This window comes from Delphinus delphis, chromosome 2 (genome assembly GCF_949987515.2).
Source record: "Delphinus delphis chromosome 2, mDelDel1.2, whole genome shotgun sequence".
Classification (NCBI taxonomy): domain Eukaryota; kingdom Metazoa; phylum Chordata; class Mammalia; order Artiodactyla; family Delphinidae; genus Delphinus; species Delphinus delphis.
The window spans coordinates 67,627,649-67,652,375 of NC_082684.1; the positions used below are offsets into that span (position 1 = coordinate 67,627,649).

Genomic DNA, 24,727 nt, shown 5'->3' on the forward strand with positions numbered 1-24,727 from the left:
CAAATATGTCCTTAAAATTATTTCTCAGTGGATGAATTGATGATACAGTGTCAATTGTTTATTGTCATCTTTCCTCTATTTCTTTCTTTCTTTCTTTCTTTCTTTCTTTCTTTATTTATTTTGCTGTACGTGGGCCTCTCACTGTTGTGGCCTCTCCTGTTGCGGAGCACAGGCTCCGGACGCGCAGGCTCACGGGCCCAGCCGCTCCACGGCATGTGGGATCTTCCCGAACCGGGGCACGAACCCGTGTCCCCTGCATTGGCAGGCGGACTCTCAACCACTGCGCCACCAGGGAAGCCCTCCTCTATTTCTTGTTGTAGGAAAACATACCAATTATATAGAAAAATCAAATTTTAATTTGGCCATAGAATTGTTTGTTTAAGGGCCTCTGTCTCATCTGTTATTACCTAGAATGCTACATAAAGTACTGTTTGCTCTCTTTCAGGAAAAGTCTGATAGCTAAGAGAGGCTTCTTTGAGGAGCTAAAATGATTAGAGGGATATTGAAGGACTTCAAATAAGAAACTTAAATGTTAATTGCAACATTTTTGCAGGACAACAAATTATCAAGCAAGACAGCAATTAGAACTACAGATTTCTCTTTGAAGGTTGTATAGGACATGGTCATAATTTTTAGTCTTTACAGTCTTACATAAATATCTTTGCTCAAATAACACTTTTCATGGACAGAGGTTCCTTTTAACTCAGTAGGGACAAGTTGAGAAGAGAATGGATATTCACAGGTCTATATATTGCACAGGAAAGAAGATTCATATTCATGTGAATGTTCTCAGTTAACACCTTATCAAATCAATTCTTTAAACATTTTTATGAAGCCTAAACATCTTCCACTGCTGCAAGAGCAAAGAGATAATTTCCTTTACTGTATTTCTAAAAAGATTCCTTTCATTAATTATTGAAGATTTATATTTGTAAGGGAAGGTTCAGGAATTTTAGTGGTTATATTAAAAGCAAAAAGTGAGTCTCTAGAGCTGTTTTACTGGCAGAAATCAGAAATAAGGAGCCTGTAGCCTTTTAATTGTTTACAAATTCTACCAATTAATTCTTGGTGTTAACCAGCTAGTACCTTATTTGTAATGTGAAGATAATTGAAGCAACAGGCTCTAAACAATGGAAAATCTCTCTCTCTCATTTTCTGTCTCTCATACACACAGATACACACACATACAACACTTGAGTTAAATTAAACTGTAAATTGAGTTGAGATGTATTGTTTTAAAGTCTTCTTTGAAAAGTGGTAATTTATTTAAATGTGATAACTAGAATATCCCAATAACTGGTGTTGATGGTTAGCTAAGTTGTTAATAATAGGGTATTATTCTATCAAATTAATAGTAAGTTTCTTGAAATTTTTTTTAAAATAAATTTATTTATTTATTTATTGCTGCGTTGGGTCTTTGTTGCTGCACGGGCTTTCTCTAGTTGCGGCGAGCGGGGGCTACTCTTTGTTGCGGTGCGTGGGCTTCTCATCGCGGTGGCTTCTGTTGTTGCAGAGCACGGGCTCTAGGGTGCACAGGCTTCAGTAGTTGTGGCATGCAGGTTCAGCAGTTGTGGCTCATGGACTCTAGAGCGCAGGCTCAGTAGTTGTGGCGCACGGGCTTAGTTGCTCCGCGGCACATGGGATCTTCCCGGACCAGGGCTCAAACCCATGTCCCCTGCATTGGCAGGCGGATTCTTAACCATTGTGCCACCAGGGAAGCCCTTGAATTTTTTTTTATCTGAAACATAGAAATTGATAGTATGAATGGACTCAGTAAGTATTTAGATTTTAACAATGAAAGTATATTTAGTATTTCGCACTGCACTGGCTACTATCATGTATAAGATGTTGTTTCTGCTTTCTGAGGGCTTATTGTCTGGGGAAAATAGTGTGTGTGGGTGTGCACACGCTCATACATGCACACACTCATGCATAATGCAGTAGGATAAAGGAGTCTTCATAGAGTGAAGGTTTGGGTGTTTCCTTGAAAGAATGGTAAGGTGTTTGTTTGTTTGTTTGTTTTTAAGTGAAGAAAATAGGAAATTCCATATAAGGGCATATTTTGAGTAGAGGCACAGCAGTGGGAACTTGGGCTGGAACAGAAGTTGCTTATAGGCAAAACCAGAGACGTAAGTTTGGAAAAGGAAAGCAGAAACTATTGAGGTGAACTTTTCAGAGCCAGGCTAAGAATAATGGATCTTTGTTTACACTTTGCACTATGAAAACCACTTGAATATTTGAGCAGGGGTTTGCAATATTGGTTTAGAAAGAGTATTCAAGTCACACTATATGGTAGACCCTTGACTTTAAAACTTTCAATTTGTACTGTTTGTTCCAGAGAGATCTTCAGGGCTCATGATTTTTAAAATTTTGGTAGAGGGACAAATAGGAATTGCATATGTGCTGTGCTCAAGAGACTTGGCTAGTGGGTGAATCTGGGAGAAGGTGTAGTACAAGTGAGGAATGTGGAGGACTTGGAGGAAGAGGGTCTGAATTGCTTATGGACTCATTCATTCAGCAAAGTTTATTATGAGCATCTGCCATATCCTCAGCACACTTCTCCATGCTTGGTGAACAAAAATAAAATATCTTGTCCTCTTAAATCTTACAGACAAGTGGTATATTGCTTTCTGTAAGTGAAACACTGTTCTATTTGATATACATATACTAACATGTTTGCTCTTCTAATAGCTCCGTAAGGTAGATATAGCACTGTTACCTTCATTTTATAGTTGAAATAAAGGATCAAAAGAAGTTATTTGTTCAGTGTTACAAAACAGAGAAAATTACAGGTTTGGGATTCAAACCCCCATGCAGTTTGCTTCCAGAGTCCACTATTTTTTTTTTATTAGTCTGTTTCTTCTCCATTTCATAGATTATCCCAAATAATAAGATTATCTTAAGTCAAAGAGCTTAAGGTGCCGGGGAAGAGAGAACTGGTGACTGCATATGTCCTCTGTTTCCTCAGTTATAGGAAGAAAGAATTAATCTTGGTGGGGGAAGAAGGGTGGTAGCAGAGCCATGGGGCAAAGGTAAATTTGGTTAAATGTGAGAAGCTGCATGTATATGCTGCTGAAGGAGGGGTCCTAGTTGTTGGGAGGGGTCAGAAGCTTTGTGACTTCTGTGGTCACTAGTAGAAACCCAGCATCCAGCTTGGTTCAGCATTGCACCTCTCTGTAAATGGTCCAATCTGAAGGTCACTCACATTCTGAAGTGACTTCGTGACTATGTAGAGGAAGGTTGATTCTAAACTGACTTTACATATCATATTGAGGGTTAGTTTAGTGCACAGGCAGGAAAGCTGAAGTTAAACTTGGAAAATTATAGCACCCTTAAAGAAATGGGTAGATCTGCTATTTGGTTGAAAGAATTCTTTGGTTTAAGACATGTTAAATGTAGGAGATGTAGGATCATTCTCAGGAGAGAAATCAGAACGAGATCTATGAATTAAGAGTCACCATCACAGAGCTGATATTTTAAGGGAAGCTGATGATGCTTAGTTAACCCCCTAATGTTTTGAGGCCAGCCATTTCATACTCTGGGTTGTTTTTTTTTTTAATAGGAATATTCAGAGGAATGGATTCTAGAACTGATAGGTGAATTATGTTGGACTAATAGTATGTTGAATGATTTTTCTGTTTCTCAGGATAGTAGAGAAAAATCGTTAAAATTACTCTGTTAATCTTAATATTGATGAAAAACAGACAAATGTGGTTGAAATGACAGGAGACTAATTTTGTCCTTAATTGATAATTGTTTAGTATTGCCAGAAAATGGCAGACTTATGTTTTTCAGAGTAACTTTTTGCACATTTGATTATGTTGTGGTTTTGTATTCAGGTTAAGGGCTATAGCCCCATGGCAAATAACAAAAGTAGGTCTATTTCAAGTCTCAGTGTGGAATGTCATCAGGGGACAAGGAGCATGGCAAATGACTGTAAATAGAATTCTGGAGAAAGACCTCCATCTCTCATTAGGAGCAGCCCAGGCATTTGAGTAATAAATATTCACTGCTGAATGAAAGGGGAGGAAATTTTTTAAGTTAGTGGTACTTGCTGTTTTATTCCTTTCTTGGATGAATCAATTTATGATTTTGCTTTCCAACCATCAGAACATGTATTGCCAATGCAGAGGCTGATGCCCTTGTATTTGTGCAACGCAACTTTGTATTCACAACTTGTTTTTTAATTTCAATTCACTGTTGAATCCATTTGCTTACCAAATCTTAATGAAGATATTCACTAAATTATGTTTTCCAGAATAGTGCTTTTGCTACTATCTGGGGAAATCCAGAGTAATTTCTGTGATGTACTCCCACCCTTCTCCCCTTTCTTGTTTCTAATGTATTAAATGATTGACATTTCAGAAGATAAATGTTGCTACTAGAATCTTTAGAGAGGAATATATTCCCTGGTGATTTATTTATCATTAACCCTGTATATACAATAATTTTTACATCTCTGAGAAGAATTCTATTTTCATTTTAATTCCCCTTTACATGATCTTAAGCCTTTTTTTTTGCGGTATGCGGGCCTCTCACTGCTGTGGCCTCTCCCGTTGCGGAGCTCAGGCTCCGGACGCGCAGGCTCAGCGGCCATGGCTCATGGGCCCAGCCGCTCCACGGCATGTGGGATCCTCCCAGACCAGGGCATGAACCCGTGTCCCCTGCATCGGCAGGCGGACTCTCAACCACTGCGCCACTAGGGAAGCCCGATCTTAAGCTTTTGATGCAACCCTGTAGTCATTATGTTTTTCACTATCATATACTGTCAGATTCATGTCACACAGATGTCTTTAGGAGTTGCTGGGAAACTTCTGCATTAGAATTAAATTGTCTTTAGAATATTATTATAGTGGATGAACCTTGAAAACATTATACTAAGTGACAGAAGGCAGACACAAAATGCCACGTGTTATTGTATGATTTCATTTGTATGAAACATTCAGAATAGGCCAGTCCATAGAGAAAGCAGATTAGTGGTTACCAGGGACTTGGGGAGGAATGGGGAGTGACTGCTTAGTGCGTACAGGGTTTCCTTTTGCAGAGATGAAAATGTTCTGAACTAGATAATGGTGATGGTTGCACATTATTATGAATGTTCTAAAAGCCACTGAATTGTACCCTCTTAAATGTTTAAAATGGTAAATTTTGTGTTAAATGTATTTTATCACAATAAAAAAATATTGCTGTGGTGATATTTTATGTCAGTATTGTATTTTGGTTTCTGATCGCTCAAGTTAGTAACTATTTAAAAACTTAATCTTCTCTGTTATGTTTTATTTAGGTAAAATGATCCATTCTATGGTAGCTCATTTGGATGCTGTTACAAGTCTAGCAGTAGATCCTAATGGAATCTACTTGATGTCTGGAAGTAAGTCTGAACTTCCTGTACTGCCCACAAATTTTATAATAGAACGGTTACTCAGTAACATTTTTCATTTATTCTTTTACAGGCCATGACTGTTCTATTAGATTGTGGAATTTGGACAGCAAGACATGTGTGCAAGAAATAACAGCACATAGGAAAAAATTAGATGAATCAATTTATGATGTTGCTTTCCATCCATCAAAAGCATATATTGCTAGTGCGGGGGCTGATGCCCTTGCCAAAGTATTTGTGTGAATCAACAAAAACTCATCATAACAACAGAGTCGCTTGGACACAGAGGGTCTGCATCACTGCCATCAAAAATGTTACTGATATGACACTACATGTGATCTGCCTGATGAAGGCTATATCTGGGGCAGGCATAAATTGGTGGAAATCACATCTTAACATCAGGCTCATTAATTTAATTGTAATTACTGTATTTCGTGGGACAAAAAAAGGACTCCATTATTTGTGGCCTGTACTGGATATGAACTGAGCGTATGTCTGTCTTTTAGGTATCTTTAAGCCAGTGTGGAGTCTGATCTTACAAAAAGACTTTTATTTTGGACTCTGTGTGCTGCCTTAGGGTTAGGAATGTGGTGCTCTTGTTGGGGGGAAGTGAGCTCCAAGAGTAGCTTTTTTTCATCTCTTAGTGATCTTCTGTTTATCAGTTGAACGCCACAGATTCCCTTTTAAACTTATTTTGCTTTAAAAAAAATAAAAAAGAAAATTTAACTTAAAATATTTTAGCATTAGTTGCACAAAATGTTTGGATAAAATTCTAGTTTTTATAAGTCTTTTTATATATTTAGCCTGTCACAACAGTGCTCAAGATTGTATTGAAGTTTTTCTGCATTATACAACCCTGAAACACAGAGATCTCACTGACCCGCTGCCGTGTAAGCACACTCTTTCCTTTTGCGTAGTACAGGTCAGCTAAGTCTTTCCATAAAGATGCTAAATCACCTTCAACATCACATAACTGTCTTCTTAAACCAAGGACTATTAAGTGTATTAAAATGAAACGGTGGGGTTTAGTACTCCAAATGAACTCTTAAAAAAGAAAAAAAAAAACTAATCTTGGCATCCTATCACTATGTGATATTTTGTACATCTTACTGTATTTACAAGTTTATTTATCAAGGATTATCCATCTTGCTAATAGCCTATTATTTATTTCACTTTTTGTTGGTCTTTATATCCTTTTATTAATGTGCTAAAGGAACCTGTATATCTATTTTGGAACTCTTTGCATAGTCTAAAATAGACTAAAAATGGAGTATTTTATAGTTTAAGTTACAAACCAAGGTGACTCCCCCCAGTTACATATCTTGGTTTACCATGATTCCAGAGAAAACTATCTTGTTTTAAAATATTTGGAGTAAAATTTTATTTGCATTACAAATAGGATACAAAAATAGTTGAATCAGGATACAGAAATCTGCTGTGTTTGGACTAGTTATCCCTGTTTTATTTTTTCAGATGTGCTTAATTTTATGGTGTAACTAAAGATTTTGTTTGTGTAATGCATGATTAAGACAATAAAGTATTTTTTCTAGTCTTCCAAAAAACTTTTCTGATCAGTTTGCGAGTTTTGATGAGTTTTGTAAGGTTTTTGTTTTACAAACTATGAATCAGCAAATTTTTAAGATTGTACCACATAGCGAACGTACAGCTGTTGAAAAATAATGTATATAAAATGCATATAATAAATATTAAATTGTGTACCTGTATGTTACTGTTGGCTACATTATTTTGTGTTGAATAATAAAGTGCAATACTTTACTCTCCATTAAAGTAGGAAATGGAGATGATTTCTCAGTGAGTCCTTCATTTTTATGCTGTTCTTTTAAACTTTGTACTGTTTATTGATATTCTAATAAGATTAGAACAGTTAATACTGTTAAGAATGCCTTTCTAAGTATTTCACCCAATTTGGGGATTTAAAAATCTTCTATTGAAGTAAGTTAGATAATTCAAAATAACCAAAAAACAAAACCAGCAGATATGCAGTTTTAAATCATTTCCTTAAGACACCCTATTACTTTATTAAATCTGAATTTCAGTTAATAGTGTTGTCTTTCCTATCTAGCCAAACCTGTTTCCCACAGAAAAGTTCAGCAGAGAATAAACATTGCATTGTTCATTAATTAAAAGTTATCCTCATAAATGTTAAGTATTAATATCTTCAAACTTTTCCTTCAACAAGGTAATAATCCTTTTTCTTTGAAGGGAATTGCAAATGCAATTAGAAGGTAACATTAGAAAACTTAACGTGGCAAAATTCTATTTGAATGCCTACTTCAAAACAAAGAAAATTACATTGTATGTACATTGAGAAATTCTGTCACCTACCATAAAAATCGAAATGTCAATTTTAGTCATTGCTGGTGAAACACTACAAGTTTTCAGAAATTTTCTTAAAGTATTGTTTTTTTGGTTTTCTGAATTGAACATTCAACTTAATGAATAAATTAATTAGAGGCATTTTCTCTTCCTTTTTTTTTTTTTTTTTAATAATTTAGGAACAAGCTTTCCAAAGCTAGTATTGTTTCTGGCAGCTGTTCCAAGCCAATGCATTACTGTTGAACTGAAATGTGATTATCATCATTGCAATGCATAAACATTCATCTTTTTTGAAATGTATTAAAACTGAAATGAATAAAAATAGTATATATGTTTATTTTTATCTACTTTGGTTGTATTTTCTCTACAATATTAAACATTTGGAAGAGACTAAAAGGATGCAAAAAGAATATCTTATTTGTGTGCTTCCATTTGTGACTTAATGGGAAATTATCTAGATTCATTTGACTATTAAATGGTGCTTTATACATAAAGTTTGAGTATTTTTATATACAAACTTTTTAATATGTCGACTTTCCCAATATTTAATCATATTCTGCTCTTTTCATATTTATTCATGTACTTTTTCCGTATTTCAAAGTAAGTTATCCACTGAAGACCAACATCTCATTTAATGCATTAAGGCTTATAAATAGGCTAGCATAACAAATTTAGGCATGCTTGCAAAGTTGAATTATATCTTTTAAAAAATCCTTTTACTCTATTTTTAGTTGTTAACTCTATCTTGATTATGTTTAGTTTTAAAAAATAATTAACAGTAACTTAAATATAAAGTGTTCACTTCTACTCTCTTGCTGCTCTTTAAGTCAAAATATTAGCTTCTCTGGTTACCTCAAAACTTTGTTCTTTATAAAATTTTTTAAAGAGCTAATGACTAGAGGCTGGGTTTTCATTTAATTTTTTAAGGAGTGGTATTCTCAGCTGAAAGTTGTCTATTTATTGGGGGAAAAAACATGTTAAACCCGTTTGTGTTGTTAAAATTTTCCTTGTTACATGAATCGGTCATATTTGTAGCTTTATAAAGGGTGGGGGCAGTGGCGGTCAGGGGAGTCATGACTTCCCATATTCTCTTTGGTCAAATTTTTATGTAGTGTCAAAGGCAATTTCGGTTCTGCTCTCTGATACGTAAGCTTTTACACAAGCTATAAAATTGTTAAACTCAAAAGATTTGTTGGAGTATAAATTTTCCAGCCAGTTAACACCTTTTTCAGGTCAACTGGTTGTAAACCATTTCAGATAGGATCAGTGTATGTGTGATGGGAAATAGAGTGTGCAGATGAATGAGAGGATAGATCCTGTCCTTAGAGAAGACAGGCAGGATAAGGTATGACAGCACTTCCGTCGGAGAGGAGAGTTCTTGGTGAGGTAATGATAGTTACATAAAGGGAGTTTTGATCACTTTTCTTAGGAACCAACTTCACAAGGATGTTTAAGTAAAAATACTATTAATTACAAAACAACTTTGTTGAACCAAGTAATCAACTGTTTAACCTGGTACTGGCTGTGCATAATGCCTAAAACAGTAGGCATTCAATAAGTAATTGGAACAGAAAATAAATATATTTAGTCTTATTGCATGATTTTAAGAAAAAAACTCGGTCTTTCCACACGAAGTGGTTAATGTGTCAATAGAATTTTTACCATGCCCTAGGGGGAGACACTTGGAATAATAAGTAAGGGACCTTAGAATAATAGTCACTAGCAGTTTTATTGCTTAAATAGTCAAAGTAGAATATTCTTTCCTGCAGTTCTCCTCTTTGAAAGGTGTGCTTTTCTTTAAAGCTAAGTGTTTATAAGTGGTAAGTAAAATTTTACCAACTTAATATTTTTTTCAATACATGGTTGACTTTTAGAGTATAAGCCAAATACATCAATACACATATAAAATTAAGGCTATAAATAGAAAAATACCAGGCAATTCTTCAGTCTTGTTCAGTGTGATATTTGTTGTTATTATGAAAGTACACTACAAAAGAGGCTTGATACCTAAATCGCTTCCATTTCGTCTGTAATTATAACTTTTAGTATGTTAAGTAACTTTTAGTATGTTAAGTAAGATCTTAAAACCAGATTGTTGACTGGTTTTAAGACAACATCTGCTTGGGTCAATATATATTTGAACTAAGTTGAGCTGTTTTCTGTTTGTTTCTCATTTTCCTTATATGTGTTTCTCTTTCATTTTCCTTATATGTGTAATACAGAATTAGAGAAGGAATGTTGCTTTTGGTCTAAATATCAGCTGCTTTTATTGAGCTATAGAATTTGCATATCTATACATTTAATATGCATGTTAAAATAGAACTCTTAAAATTATAATCTACGGTATCTCCTCTTTCCTGAGTTTCTAAGGTTCGTGATTATGAAGCCTCAGCAGAGTGTTTTGAACAATGGAGTCTGAACTGTAATTAGAAGGCAACTTTAAATGAATGCTTACTTGCTTACATTTTTGCCATCTTTAGTATAATAGTTTTGTGTCTGATCTTAGTATGCTATATAGTATTTCAGTATTACTAAAAACAACTTATACATCCCCTTGCACTTTTTCTTTCAGTTGTCAAAATGTCACCATTATTGCTGGGATTCTAAGAAATCTCTACAGATGCCTCTGATGACATCAGAAACGATTGGTTCTAATCCTGTGAACTCTCTTGTGAAGAAAACATGCGACTCCTTTGGTTTAGAGGCCATATCTTTCAGGTCATCCAGAGGTGCCCAAGCCACACCAACAGAGAAGATGGTGATACCTACAATAGAAGTATTTTTAAGTCAATTAAAACCAAGTTCCAGCTTATGTATAAAATTACGTGTATATATTTTTCACACATGAGTACATAGTTGCAGACAAAACTGCCTTGTAATGCCTGAAGAACTAAATCCCTTGTACCAAATTGTTGGGCTGGTTTTAGCAGTAATAGTGATGAGAATGGCTAAACAGTTGGGTCAAAACCACAGGTTTTGCCATCAGTGCAGTTTACCACCTTAACAGATAAGTCATATGATCGCTGAAAGAAAAAAATAATTTGATAAAGTTCAACATCCATTCATGATAGTACACAGGAAGCTAGAAGGAGAAGGAAGCTTTCTTAACCTGATAATACCTAAAGACAAATAAGAACAAACCCTACAGCAAACATACTTAGTGAAATGGTGAAAACTACTCAGAGTTTGGCATGAGGAAGGACAACCTGCTATCATCACAATTAATTGTTATACTGGAGTCATAGCCAGTATAATAGAGCAAGAAAAAAATGACACAGAAGATGGGATATATAAATGATGAAAGTTTTCTAAGGCTCTTGCCTTGTCTGGGGAACGGTGACAAGTCCTCTATGAGTGATAATTGTTTCTCCCATTTCATTATGTGTTGCATTAGCAAACTGGCCAATAGTAAGAAATTGACAGGGACTTCTCTGGTGGCGCAGTAGTTAGGAATCTGCCTGCCAATGCAGGGAACACTGGTTCAAGCCCTGGTCCGGGAAGATCCCACATGCCGCGGAGCAACTAAGCCTGTGTGCCACAACTACTCAGCCTGTGCTCTAGAGCCCGCGAGCCACAACTGCTGAGGCCCACGTGCCTAGAGCCCATGCTCCGCAACAAGAGAAGCCACTGCAATGAGAAGCCCATGCACTCTGTAGCATAGAGTAGACCCCACTCGCAGCAACTAAACAAAGCCCGCAAACAGCAGTGAAGATCCAATGTGGCCAAAAATAAAGTTATTTTTTAAAAAAATTGACAGTCTTTAATCCCAAAGCAAAAGTTTTCTGATGATGAAAACAGCCAGGGACTTCCTGGCAGTCCAGTGGTTAAGACTCCATGCTTCCACTGTAGGGGGCAGGGGTTTGATTTCTGGTTGGGGAACTAAGATCCTGCATGCTGCACAGCGCAGCCAAAATAAAGTAACAAAAACCGCCAAAAAATGTCTATGAAGTGTAGACTACCATCTATGTACTGGAGGAAATCCCGCATGAAATTTTTAGAGTTTCTGAAATAGTTACTCCCTTCTATCCAAAGCTTCATCACCCTTCTAGTGGTATACAGTGATCAGAGTTGTGAATACTTAAGACATAAATAAAGCAGGTTTTGATGATGTAAAAGCTACTTGAAACAATTACTGATTTATCATCACCAGCTAATCCTCCCCTCTCCCTGGCGAAAGAAGTCAAAAAAATTTCTCCCCTTCAGTTTTCTTCACTTTTAATTTTACATTCAAGCTCAGATTGTCAAGCTCAGGCCCAGTATATAATTACAGTTAAAAAATCAAAACAGCTGTGCCCTAGCCCTGAACACCTATCCTATCTTCTGGCTTTTGTTAACTTTCACTTTGCTATCACTAAAGGATAACTTTCATGAAAATAGTGCGGCCCAACCTCCTGAAGTTCAATTAATCACATAGGGAGAATATATTTGAATTTATTTAGTTCACTTTATGTAGCCTGAATCCAATCCTGTTAACCATAAATTCAGTAAGCTACACTTTTAAGGAGTATGATAGCAAAAAGGTCTTCAACATAAGTTAGTTGAAGAATACATTAAGACATGTATAAAAATAAGCCATTGTATATATAGCTTAAATTGCAGGTATCCATTCTCTATTCTACTTAATAAAAACAGTATTCTATCAATACCTATAAAAGGACACAAGTGCACTAGCAGAGGTGCTAATAAATGTATAAAAGCAAAAGTCATTAGGAATTAAATAGGGAAAAGGAAGTACAGAGGAGTATAGAAAAATGTAAGGCTCTTCATTCTCCCCCTCCCAAGTTAGCATTTTTGTTTTTTTAAATATTATTGGGGGCTTCCCTGGTGGCGCAGTGGTTGGGAGTCCGCCTGCTGATGCAGAGGACACGGGTTCGTGCCCCGGTCTGGGAGCATCTCACATGCCACGGAGTGGCTGGGCCCGTGGGCCATGGCCGCTGAGCCTGCGCGTCCGGAGCCTCTGCTCCGCAATGGGAGAGGCCACAGCGGTGAGAGGCCCGCGTACCGCAAAAAAATATATATATATATTTATATTTATATATAAATATATTTTATATATATTATATATAATATATATTATATATATAATTGGACTCCCAATCATTCCGTTTTTATCCCAGGAAAGGGAACCTCAGCTTTTTCTTGGCCTGTTGATCTCAGCAACACACATGCTAATGTCTTCAGGAACTAGTGGCCTTTACCAAAGGTAATATTAAGGTTGGGGTAAGAGAAAGAACCTTTTTATACCCTTTTATAAGTGTTTCATTATCTCAAGGGGGATAAAAGACACTGAAAAGGAAATCTAAGTGGAATAGGGTTAAAGTCTTAATTGGTGATCTTAGAAAACTCATGGCAGACTGAAAACTACTAAAAAAAAGGATAAATTATCAAATAGCAGATTCATAGTAAGTTAATGATAAACTGTAATTGAGGGGTTATATATTCCAAGTTTGAGCCAAACATGAACACCTGTAACATTCCCTTGACATATGACATAGCTCTCATGGCAATTCTCCCCAAAATGCAGTGGTTAGGTAAGGATTCAGCCACACTTACCTGGGTTTTGTTTTGGGTTTTTTTAGAGGATTACAAAATCCTTATTTTTTACTTTTTTGGCCACATCACACAGCATGGGGGATCTTAGCTCCTCGACCAGGGATTGAACCCACACTCCCTGCAGTGGAAGTGCAGAGCCTTAACCACTGGCCTACCAGGGAAGTCCCTGCCTGGATTTTAATACTGGCCTCACCACTTACTAGGTGTGTGATTTGGGAAAGTCTGTTTCCTTATCTGTAGAATAAGATTTAGTAGGGCTGCTTTGACAATTAAATCAGTTAATACTGGGTAAAACTCTTAGAACAATGACTGCCATCCTATAGATGTTTGTTCAATCAAACAAACACTTAAGTTTATATTTACTCCTAAAATTCACTGAACCTCTCCCCAGTTCCCTTCCCAGACAAAGGACAAGGACCTTACCTGCATCATGTGCAGCAGCAGCAGGCCCTCGAACATCATCATAGGACTGCCCATCTGTGACAATTACCAGGAAGTTCTTGTTGGGGCTGTCCCTCATGGGACCAAACACATTTCTAACAGTAAAGGAAATGGCATCACCAGTAGCTGTCCCACCACTCATATAGCGGATGTTTCTGATAACGGCTAGGACATTCTCTTTGGTGCTATAGTCAGTGAAACTGAATTCTGTGCGCTGATCGTAGGTGAACTGTACGGCAGCTATCTTGGCACCAATGTCTGAGATTTCAAAAATCTTAGCTATGTTGGAAATAAATTCAAGAATGAGGCGGAAATTACTTTCACCAACACTACTGGAGCCATCAATTAGAAAGGCAATGTTCACTGAGTTGTAACAGGTCTTGCTGCACACCATTTGCTCATGAGTGCAGAGCTTCTGTACCAGAGGTTTTACGTATTTTGTGGTGCCAAACCAATTGGGCATGTAGTAAGAGAAGAAGCCATTACTCCGACAGACAGCCTAATGGGAGAGACACATAAAAGATAACCAAAGGAATCAAAAGTTGTTTCTTTAAAATTATGAAAACATTAAATCTTGAATCTTCAAAGTTAACCCAGATATGGTCCAGTCAGCACTACGCCTAGAGGTCCCAAACTGAATCACTACTATAACAGAAGACACTCTCAACTCCTTACCTTGTCAACAAATGCAACATCCGGAACCATTCCCAGTTCCTCAGGGATAGGCTTAGCCACAGAAACTATAAATACATTGACACCAAACTCTCTGGCCACAATGCCTGCTTCCTCAATGTCATCAGAAGGCCAGCCATCAATGAATACCACCACCACTTTGGGAATCCCTTTTCTCGCTCCAGTGTCTGCTGTGAAGAATTTCTGGGCGGTGTGCTTCAAGGCTTTTCCTAGGTTTGAAAAAGAAGCAAACTGGAATGGCACCACTGCTTAAAATGACACTTCTATTTCCCTGTATGAACTTGATGCCTCCAAGTTTAAGAATTTAACACATATAGAACTCAGTTCTTTAACACGTGCATCAGATGGGAAAGTTTAATTATCCATCATGCCTATTTTTTGTCTTCACAACCCACATTTCTTCCATCACCTACCCCCCAGAGCATTACATTTCCTTTCCTTACATCAATCACCAGTCAGAAACATAAACCTGACTCCCACTTCTGTACTTGTGCTCTCTATCTAGCCCCTTAGTGACTGACGAGTACCTCTACGGGCTCAGAACAAGAAGTCTCCCCTCAGAAGGTCCAACATTCTATTTTAGTTCTTTCTGTCACATCTGCATTCATTAGATGAGTCTGTTGATCTTTGCTTCTTTTAAATATTCTAAACAGGTACTTTTCTAAAGTGACATCTGCCCTACCTGAGGATTATAAGTCACAACGTCTTATATTTTTTAAAATGAGCAATACCAATAAACCCTTTGGTACATTTTCCATTATAAATTAAATATCTCAGATATCAAGTGCAGACCTAACCAAGATCAGTGCCAGGAAGAAGAGTTTCACTTCTGCTTATATAAAATAGCATAATACTGTCTTACATGTCTGATCATTCATAACCCTCTCTGTGTTACATCCCAGATGCTGAAGTCTACTTACCTGTATTGGTATTACCCCCTCTGAAACCTACTTCCTTTATGGCAAACAAAACATCTTTGGCTGATGTAAAGTTTTTCAAGTAAAATTCTATTTTGGGATGTTCACTAGGCAAAAAAGGGAAAAAATGTTATCCAGGGAGAATTGGAAATGTAAAACAAACAAGCAATATTATATACCTTAAAAAAAGTCTTTAAATTGGACAATACCTAAGTTTCTTAATTCCACAGCATACAGCCAACTAGGGTATATTGCATCCTTACTTGAATTTTAAGGGTTCTTTCAAAAAATGTAACAAAAACAACTGCTACCTTGAGGGTTTATTGTATTCTGGGTAATATGCTAAATACATACTACATGTATAATCTCATTTCATCATAACTGTACAAGGTAGGGATTATTATCCCTATTACATAAATGGAGGCCCAGAACACCTAGGTAATTTACCCAATAAAACATAACCACATTTTAAAATTCAGGTTTGTCTGGCTCCTAAACTATATGAAGCACCTGAAACCGGGTGGCTCAGGGCACTGGGCTTAATGGAAATCTGCAGAGATGGGCACCAGATAGTTGGAACATAGCTGGGTGTGAGTCTAGGTCTGCTCCAGTGGGGAACCTTGGAAGCCCTGAATAGTCTGGGTCTATTAACCCAGGTCTCTGGTCAGAAGAGGCAATTTCAGTGACACTAAGGCCAACATTTTTAAAATGAGAAAACTTACAAGGAAACAAATTATAAAGTATTATAATATTGAATTTTTCTTATGATAAATGATATTGACATTTGCTAATCTTACAATTATGTATATTTTAATAGATTTGGGATTTTTCATATTTAATAGTAAAAGAATTTCAGCTTTTATAACTTACTCTGTGTTCATTAGAGACCATGTTGAGTGAAAACAATTAGTTAAAGCACAATTTTTGTGTTTACAACTTTTAGATAAGTCAAAATTTCATCAGTGCAAAATTTTAAGATCTTAGCATTATCAATTGCCACTAAGTCAAGATTTCTGAAGGAAATAGCACTCATTGTATTTCTGCATACTTGGTGGCATGATTTCTATATACTTGGTGTAATGGTTGGGTCACAAAATCAGTTTTCATGAGTCAATAATCTTTTCATTTTTATGGTCACTTTTCAACTATCCAAATTATTATTTATGAGATTTAGTCTTAGTTTTGCATCCTTAATGAGATATTCTCTTATTCTACTTAAATATAAACTCTTGACATAGTTTATCTATTCTAATGTTCTTCCTAAAATAGAAAAATCATAAATCAGGACGTTTATAAAGAAGCTAGTCTTTGTATGCGTCTACAAAGTAGTGTAGCTTTCCTCTTGAAAAAGAGTTAGGTAAAAACAGCAAAGAAAAAATATTAGAAGAAAAATATTGAGGGGAATTTGCCCTATGAGATGTTAAAATATACAATAAAGCTACAATAATCAAAGCATTGTAGAAAAGATGTTAGAATTAACATATGGATCAAAGAAACATTTGTCTAAAGTTATAAATTGATATCACAAATGAATGGAATAAGAAGCTCATTTTTTTAAGATATGGGACAATGGTTAAATTATGTATAAATCAACAAAGTTAATGATTCTTACACCAAAAAAAATTCTAAGAACCAATTGTAAAAAACAAGATAAGAACAAATAGAAATATAAATATTTGTAATCCTACTTGTGACACCCTTACACACAGCTGATAGTAGTTTAAACTGAATCAACTTTCTAGAAAGCAATTTAACTGTTTATTTCAGAAGCCTTAAAAATGTCAGAACCCGGGCTTCCCTGGTGGCGCAGTGGTTGAGAGTCCGCCTGCCGATGTAGGGGACATGGGTTCGTGCCCCGGACCGGGAAGATCCCACATGCCACGGAGCGGCTAGGCCCATGAGCCATGACCGCTGAGCCTGTGCGTCCGGAGCCTGTGCTCCGCAACGGGAGAGGCCACAACAGTGAGAGGCCCGCGTACCGCAAAAAAAAAAAAAAAAAAAAAATGTCAGAACCCTTTGACTCAATCTCACTTCTGGGAATCTAGCCGAATGAATTTATCAGAGATGGCACAAGGATGACATAAGGATGCACAGTGTAATTGTGAAAAAACAATAGAATGGTTAAATAAATCATGCTAAGGAACATTACGAAACATCATTTTTTGAAGAATATTTGTGATACTGAGCTCACAATGCTCAGTATTGTGAGCATCAGTATTTTGATATAATCTGAGCTTTTGATATAATCTGAGCTTTTGAAAAAGAAATACACACATATGTACCATCAAATATTTTCTTAAAATACTGAAAGGAAATACAACATTTTACATTGATTATCTCAGAGGGGTATATTTGGGAAATTTTTTTTCTTTGTGTTTTATATGTTTTTCAAGCTTTCTCTAATGAGCATATGATAATCCTAAAAGACATGAATAAACACTACTATACAATAAATAAAAGGTTAAGCTTCAGATTTCCAATCAAGGGAATATGGAAAGAGCTAAAAAGAATAATGACCAAATAGAAGAAATAAACATCACTGCTTCCTCCTTCAGGGAAGAGAAATTAGGAATTGAGCAGAGCAGATGTGCAGAAGTAATCTGTATGAGCAACAAGACTTTTAGCCTACCTTCTGGTCCTCAAATAGATAGCATATAATTCTCTAAATCCTTTTATCCCAAAAAGGAAGCACTTATACCTACCCAGTCTGCTCAGGCAGTCTTAAATTCTGACTTCATAATTTGGGAATCCAGACTGTCCACACCTCAATTTGTTTATATTGAACTGAAATGTATGTACCCACTAAAAGGATTGATCATTTTTCATCATTCAAGACATCATTCAAGTCTCCTCCCATTTTAACAAGGTTGGTACCTGGCTTGAACAAGGCCCACGTGCGGTCCTTCTGTTCCAATTCCTAACATTAGAGCCACTTTCCCAACAAAATTCTTCTGTAGATTAAATCGGCGTTGCCCGATATTAAAACTTCCATCGATCAGAAATGCAATGTCTGCTTTACAGTCTGTGAACACCCAAACAAGTCTTTCCATTAGCAGTTTCAAGAGAAGGGAGGGAGAGAGAGAAAATATTCCGAAATGGATATCCGGACTCTTACCCTTATTGCCAGTTTTCTTCTCCGGTGTTTTCTTTAGTCGTTTACCTGAAACAAAAAAAAGCACCTGGCATTAGCAAAAGGAAGACAGTTCCATAGAAGGAGACCCACAAGGGAAAAGCTCATGATAAGGAGCATCATTCTTGAAAATACTTTTTTAAAAATTAATTTCCTCATGATTTTCTGGACTAGGGAAGCAATGCCCCAACAAAAAAACAAGTCAGGACTGTAGTAGACCTACATATTTAATATGCCTCCAATCCAGGACTTTGATATCCCAAACCCACAGTTGAGGTAGGATTGGAAACTCAGAGTTAGATTCTAATGTGCTTCATTTCTTTGACTTTAAAATTGCCACAGTCTTAGAAAGGGAGATCCCTGGCTATTTCTCAAATAGACACGCACTCATTTCTTTTATTCATATGACAAATGGAACTAGAAGTTCATGGTACTTTTACTTAGACCAGTTTCTAGGCATAGTTTATCAAATCAGGGAGAAATGGTAGGACTTCAAGAGAATGTCTAGCAGTAGAGTTTATAAATGAAAATAAAAGAAGGATAAGTAATTTGAAATATAAAATTGAAAGTTTCCCTATGCAATATACCAGTAAAGGTATTTGCTTTGTGTTTCAATATTTTAAAAAAGGAAAGCTTTTATCAATAACACTTATTTATAACTTCCTAATGCTGTGCCAGGCAACTAGGAGATAGGTTCCATATTTCATACCTATTGCTGGACGTGCTGTGGACACTGCTTGTCCTGTGGCTTCCTGGGTACCACTTTTGCCTTCTGTTAAAATAAAGAGAAGACTATTTTTTCCTCTTCCTTCCTTACCATCAAAGCATAATGAATCTAATTTAGGGTTCTATAGGATGATAAATGTAATAGAGTGATGGCAATTGCAAGAGTAATTGCTGCATGTTAGTTTCAAAGAACCAAAATGGATTCTTATCTATTGTATCGTATTTTTAAAAGATCACCATAAAATGAGTTCACATTCATTCACCTGTTTTTTTGAGTTAGGGTTATTTGGTAAATGTCAGGGCATTCTGATTGCAGGCAATTCAATTTTCTATTGCCATCTTCTGACAGCAAGATAATTTTCCTCCCATTTACCCAAGTTTGGCTTGAGTGTGTCCTTAACCCTTCGGATCCCCTGACTCTAACCCACAGTTGACCCTTCCAGTCTTGATCACAAGTTTTTCCATCAGAGTCAAAGAGGTTGATCTGAGAAAAGCAGAAAACTTTTTGGAGGGTTGGGGAGACAATATTCACACAAAAGTAAGAACACTTTAATTGTACCTACTTGTCACTGTGAAAGAAGCAGACCATCTGGAAAGCGTCTGAGACTGGATGCCATTGGCAACTACTGAGGAATAGTTTTCTCGACCTGGTAGGCTATAGATTCTTACGGGTCCCCCTGAGTTGCTGATTACACCCCTGCAACACAAGAATAACAGCTGAGACTCTATCCACACTTTTTCAGGGGCATTTGACTGACTTATATGGCCATACTGCACCTATTATTCTGATTAATCAAGAAAATAGTTCAGCAGGGAAGCCATCTAAGGATGCTGTCAACCTTTTTAAAAACTTGCTTACCCAGGTACAAAATCCACCTAGGGAAATAGTTTTGTGCTGTGAAACTTCTTAAGTGTTAATAAGGACACACTTGCAGTTTCCTGTTCCCTACAGCTCAGAGGATCAGAGTTAAGAGTGCCAAACAGTCTTCTAAAATACTCTAACTACATGTCTTTGAACTTCATTTTTTTTTTAAAAAGTGTCATACTGGCCATTCTCTCACAGGACAGAAGAGTGGTGATGAATATGGGCTCTGGAGGCAGACCTGGGCTTTCAGTCCCAGCTCTGGCACTTGCTAACAGTGGTGGCCTTGGGCAAGATACTTGACAACTCTCTGAATTCAGTTTCCTCATCTGTAAAATGGGGTAAAATTGTACCTACCTTGTACAGCTGTAGAGTCGTCGTGGAAGTTAAAATAATGGCTGTCATACAGTAAAAACTCAGTAATATAGTACATGATTAGGAATGTTTTTAGAATCACAGGACTCTAGCTATCCAGAAATAATGCAATTTGCCTTTAGTCAGAAAGCTTCCCTTATGTAGTTGGTGACTCAAGGATATCCAGGAAAACCTTAAAAATGTATCCATCTTCTATGGCCAAAATTGGTACCAAAAGAAAGAAAAGGTGGGAGGGGGTGTCCAGATGGCTAAAGAGAAAGGGAAATAATCACACTTGCATTTCTCTCCCCTTGGCATGTTGGAGCTTACCTGTGGATGGCGGCACCACATATGCTTGATACAGAAGCATATACTATGTTCCCAAACACGGAGAATTCCTCCAGAGGGCAACCGCCTGGACAGAGCACATCTGCTTTTTCTTTCCTGATGTCCAGGCCTCTGGTAAAGCATGTGATAGCGATGGGAACTGAAGAGAAAGGAGAGACGTAAAAACCATTCTTAGGACATTTAGGGAAGTGGTGGTGGGGGAACTAGAATATGAGATTGAAATTTTACTTCCCTAATTTCTACACGTCTTGTTAAGAATATTGATGTAGGTACTGTTCCACACCATTCCAGATTTTAGCAAGCCAAAAATCAGTTTTCCAATTTAATCTAGTTCTCAGACATTGTAAAGTCTAATGGGAGAATTTTAGTTCTTATCAGTTTGGAGATGCATAATTGGAAATATATCAGAATTAGAAAATAACATTAGTCACTGACCATTTATTAAATTCATTCTAGAAATATAAGAACCTCAACTCTGATTACAACTGTGTACATAGTTGCCTGAGGTGAAGCTATTAAATCTGGTTTGAACCTCTGAGGAACATTTTTATAGAAACATGCACAAATCTAAGTCATCCGTTGCTTCTGAGGGCCATTTATATCAGTTTTCTTCAAATGCAGCGCATTAAAATTATATTTTAATTTAAGCAAACCAGTAAAAAGGTGCTTCACTTTACAGAACGTCATTTAGCTCAATCATTCATTTTTCAACTGAAGTAATTAAAGCCATGGGGTTATTTTGCCCAAGGTCACACAGCCCAAGGAAAATTCTGTAACTCCTGCAGGACAGGAAACAGAGAAGTTAGTCCGTTCAGAATGGAGCATTTTAATCTGAATTGAACCTGCTTATTTCCGCTCCAGATCTGTCCAGAGAGATATATCAGGCAGTGAATGCAGTTTTAGAAAGCACTGTTAATACTCTCAAGTTTTACATGGTCAACCCAACTAATAATCATAGTTTTTACTACAAAAGATGTTAGAGACAAGCCCTTGGCAACATGTAACAAGATAACTTAATACAACATATTAATTCATCAATTTACTGTGACTATTAAATTGAGGATAATGTTTTTAAATACTATTTTCCAAACACTGGAAATTGTGGTTATCCAAACCTTTTTGAAACAGATGTTTTCCAAACGTTTTTGAAACAGATGTTAATCATTAAAAAAAATTTTTTTTTCTTTTTCCAAGACAGTAGTGCTGTCTGGTCATACTGCCCCACTGAGAAGCCTGCCTCTAGCAAGGACCCTCTTCTAAGAGCCCTCTGTGCCCAGCCCTGGACTGTACACCCCCATGGAAAGGAAGGCAGGACGCCGTGAAAGGTACAATGCTGATTCCCTAGCTCTGAAACACTCTAGATTGCTGGGCAAGTTAAAATCCTTACCAAGAACAGTAGCCTCATACCTATGAGCTTCATACCTGTTAGCAAACAGCCTTAATTTTCCTCCTATTTTCGAGGCACCAGAGGCTCTGCCTTTAGCTGCCAACACTGACTTTAGTGTGTGTTTGTGTGAGGGGGCACTGAATACAGCCCTCAGCAATACTTACCTTCCTTTCTCCTTTCAAGAAAAATAAAGGATAGATTTTGAAAAAGAGTTTGATTTTTATGTTGTAGAAAACACACCGAACCACACACCCTTACTCGGACTTCTACGTGTGGAACACACTCCTTTTAGACTCTCTCGAATATGAAATGGGCCCGTAAATGCTGCCTTTTTTTTTTTTATAGGGGTCATTCCTGGAAACACAGCGAGGGGGTCAAACAAGATGGGACAACGACGTAAGCCTCTCTTTCACTCCCGAAGCCTCTCTCTCTCTCTCTGACAGTCTGAAGGCCTCTCCCTGACCCCAAACTCCGCGGAACACCCGGGACTACGGCGCTCCTCAGTGGGGCTCAACGAACACCCCCCACTTCTGCTGCCGCTGTTCGGCTTGCTGGGGGGAGAGGAAGCTCCGGGTTGTGGGTGTGGATGGGGGGAGGCTTCCTTCTCCGCACCTTGTGAAGAACGTCCCCATCGGACCCCAGGAGCCCCTTCCCGAGGGAGAAATGTGTAAGCCGGAGTAGATGGGCTGTAGGTATGAATGGGGTGCGCCAGGCAGCAGCTCCAACCTTCGCACCCTTATAGCTCCAGCCCCCGGCCAAGGCCCAGGGGCTCCATCTGAGTGCGTTCCTACGCGCTGGCCCGCAGCCCCTCGCAACCCCCGGACAGAGCCCTGCTCCCGGACCCGGGAACCCGCAACTCACCGGCTCCCTCTCTGCCCGCGGTCTGTGGCAGCAACAGCAAAAGACAGACACCTGCGAAGAGAGGACAGCTCGAGGGCTGGTTCCAGCCTCCACCTCCACCTTGCTTGGTGCGAGGGGAAGAGGGCAGTGAGGGGCGCGTACCCACCAAGGCAGAGAATCGGGATCCAGGCTGCAGACATGGTAGCCTAGGGGCTGCTCGGACCTGGGAGGGAGGGAGAATGCAAGGGAGGCTCCCCGAGAACGGAGATCCCTACGTCCCCACCACACCGCGCCCGCCTCCCGCCCCCTCAGGGATCCCGCACCCCTCGGAAACCCAGGGGCGGCCGAGGAGAGGAGGAGACCGAAGAGGCCGCTGCCCGGGAGCTCGTGCCACTCTCAGTCTGGAGGCGACGCTCCGGCTGCAAATCAAGCCAAACCCAGAGTCGAGGTGCAACCCCGGACCAGGAGGAGGGTGCACCCTGAAGACAGACAGACAAGCTGGGAGCGACAAAGGGGAGACACGAACAGGCAGGCGTCAGGGACCCGCACGCCCGCGCCGGACGCCGGGGGCTCTGCACCTGAGTCGAATCCGCCCGGCTGCGCCCGAGTGCGGAAAGCGCGGCTCCCACGGCCGCTATAAAGGCTGGGCCGCGCGCATGAGCACTGTGCGGGGGGCGCGCGCGGAGAGGGGGGCTGGGAGCTGGTCCCCCGGGACCAGGCGGCGGCCGTCCAGCTCCGCCCTCACCCCCTCTCCGTCCCGGGGTGAGGCCGCGCCGAGGCGCCACCCCCGCGGCGCGGGACTCGGCCACCTGGATGCCGCGTCCGTCCCCGGGGGAGACGCGAAAGCCCGGGGGAGGGCCGGGGACCTCGCCGGCCCCGGCGTCAGGGGAGCCGGGACGAGTGTAGGGCGGCGGCGGGAGCGCGCGGGGAGGTTGCCCGACGTGCGGCGACCGGGCGTGGCTGCCCGAGGGAGCCGGCCTCACCCGGGCTGGGGAGTGGTGGTTCCCCGCGCACAGTCCCCGCGGCGGGAGCTGCGGCGCCGGGAACGCGGGGCCCCGGAGAGCTACCAGGTACACGCGGCCTCAGAACAAACTTCCCAAATCTGTGCTCCCGTTGAAACAAAGTTCGTATTTCTGAAGTCACGCCAACCTGGGTTGGATAAACGCATGCCCTGTATTTGTTAGAAACCCCATCAGCGGACTGGTTTTTCTTCGGATTTTAGGGATCCAGCCTTCCGACTTTGTTTCTGCCACGGTCGGATTTTCCCCGGGGGCTCCATTTACTGTCATGGGTAGGACCACGCTTGGGAGGTGGCCCGGACCCTTCTTTACATTTGCCTTTTCTTCTTTTCTAGATCAGGAAGGATTTATGACTGCCTTTCCAAACTCCCAGACCTGGTGTCTGTTGGGATTGCACAGATCTCAGATGTGGTAATATGCTCTTCCACCCTTCTCTTTCTCTCTCATCCTGGTAACTTTTCACATGAGGAAACGGGAGAAAGCAGAATTCACGTGGAGTGTAAAGTGACACAGGACCTGCAAGGCAGCTGAGGAACCACCCCTAGACGCAGGAGAGGGGGCACGATTTCGTTTTTTAAAAGTTTTATTTAGTCCAAAGAATAGGATTTTAGTTAGGTCTAAAGAATAACCAATAATTTATATACCGTAAAATCCATCCCTTTTCGGTGATTTCCACGATTTTTAGTAAGTATACAGAGTTACGCAGCCATCACCACAATTCAATTTTAGGACACTTCCAG

At 39.1% G+C, this 24,727-nt stretch overlaps 2 protein-coding genes across 2 annotated transcripts in view; one reads left to right on the forward strand and one right to left on the reverse strand.

Moving 5' to 3' along the window:
* The window catches only part of STRN3 (striatin 3), a 112,273-nt gene extending 105,169 nt beyond the window's left edge, over window positions 1-7,104 (forward strand). Inside the window, exons 14-15 of the mRNA XM_069540317.1 lie at window positions 5,262-5,371; window positions 5,454-7,104. Coding sequence (XP_069396418.1) covers window positions 5,262-5,371; window positions 5,454-5,623 — 280 coding nt within the window. The 3' untranslated portion in view covers window positions 5,624-7,104. The remainder of the gene's footprint in view (window positions 1-5,261; window positions 5,372-5,453) is intronic.
* Window positions 7,105-9,715: 2,611 nt separating this feature from the next.
* COCH (cochlin) lies at window positions 9,716-23,558 on the reverse strand. Its single transcript, XM_060004716.1, has 11 exons — window positions 23,135-23,558; window positions 22,990-23,040; window positions 20,724-20,880; window positions 19,741-19,874; window positions 19,161-19,223; window positions 18,437-18,481; window positions 18,196-18,343; window positions 15,325-15,428; window positions 14,387-14,613; window positions 13,694-14,210; window positions 9,716-10,482 (listed from the first exon to the last, which is right to left on the reverse strand). The coding sequence occupies exons 1-11, from the start codon at window positions 23,166-23,168 to the stop codon at window positions 10,307-10,309; spliced, it is 1,656 nt and encodes a 551-aa protein (XP_059860699.1). The 5' UTR covers window positions 23,169-23,558; the 3' UTR covers window positions 9,716-10,306.
* Window positions 23,559-24,727: the final 1,169 nt, after the last annotated feature.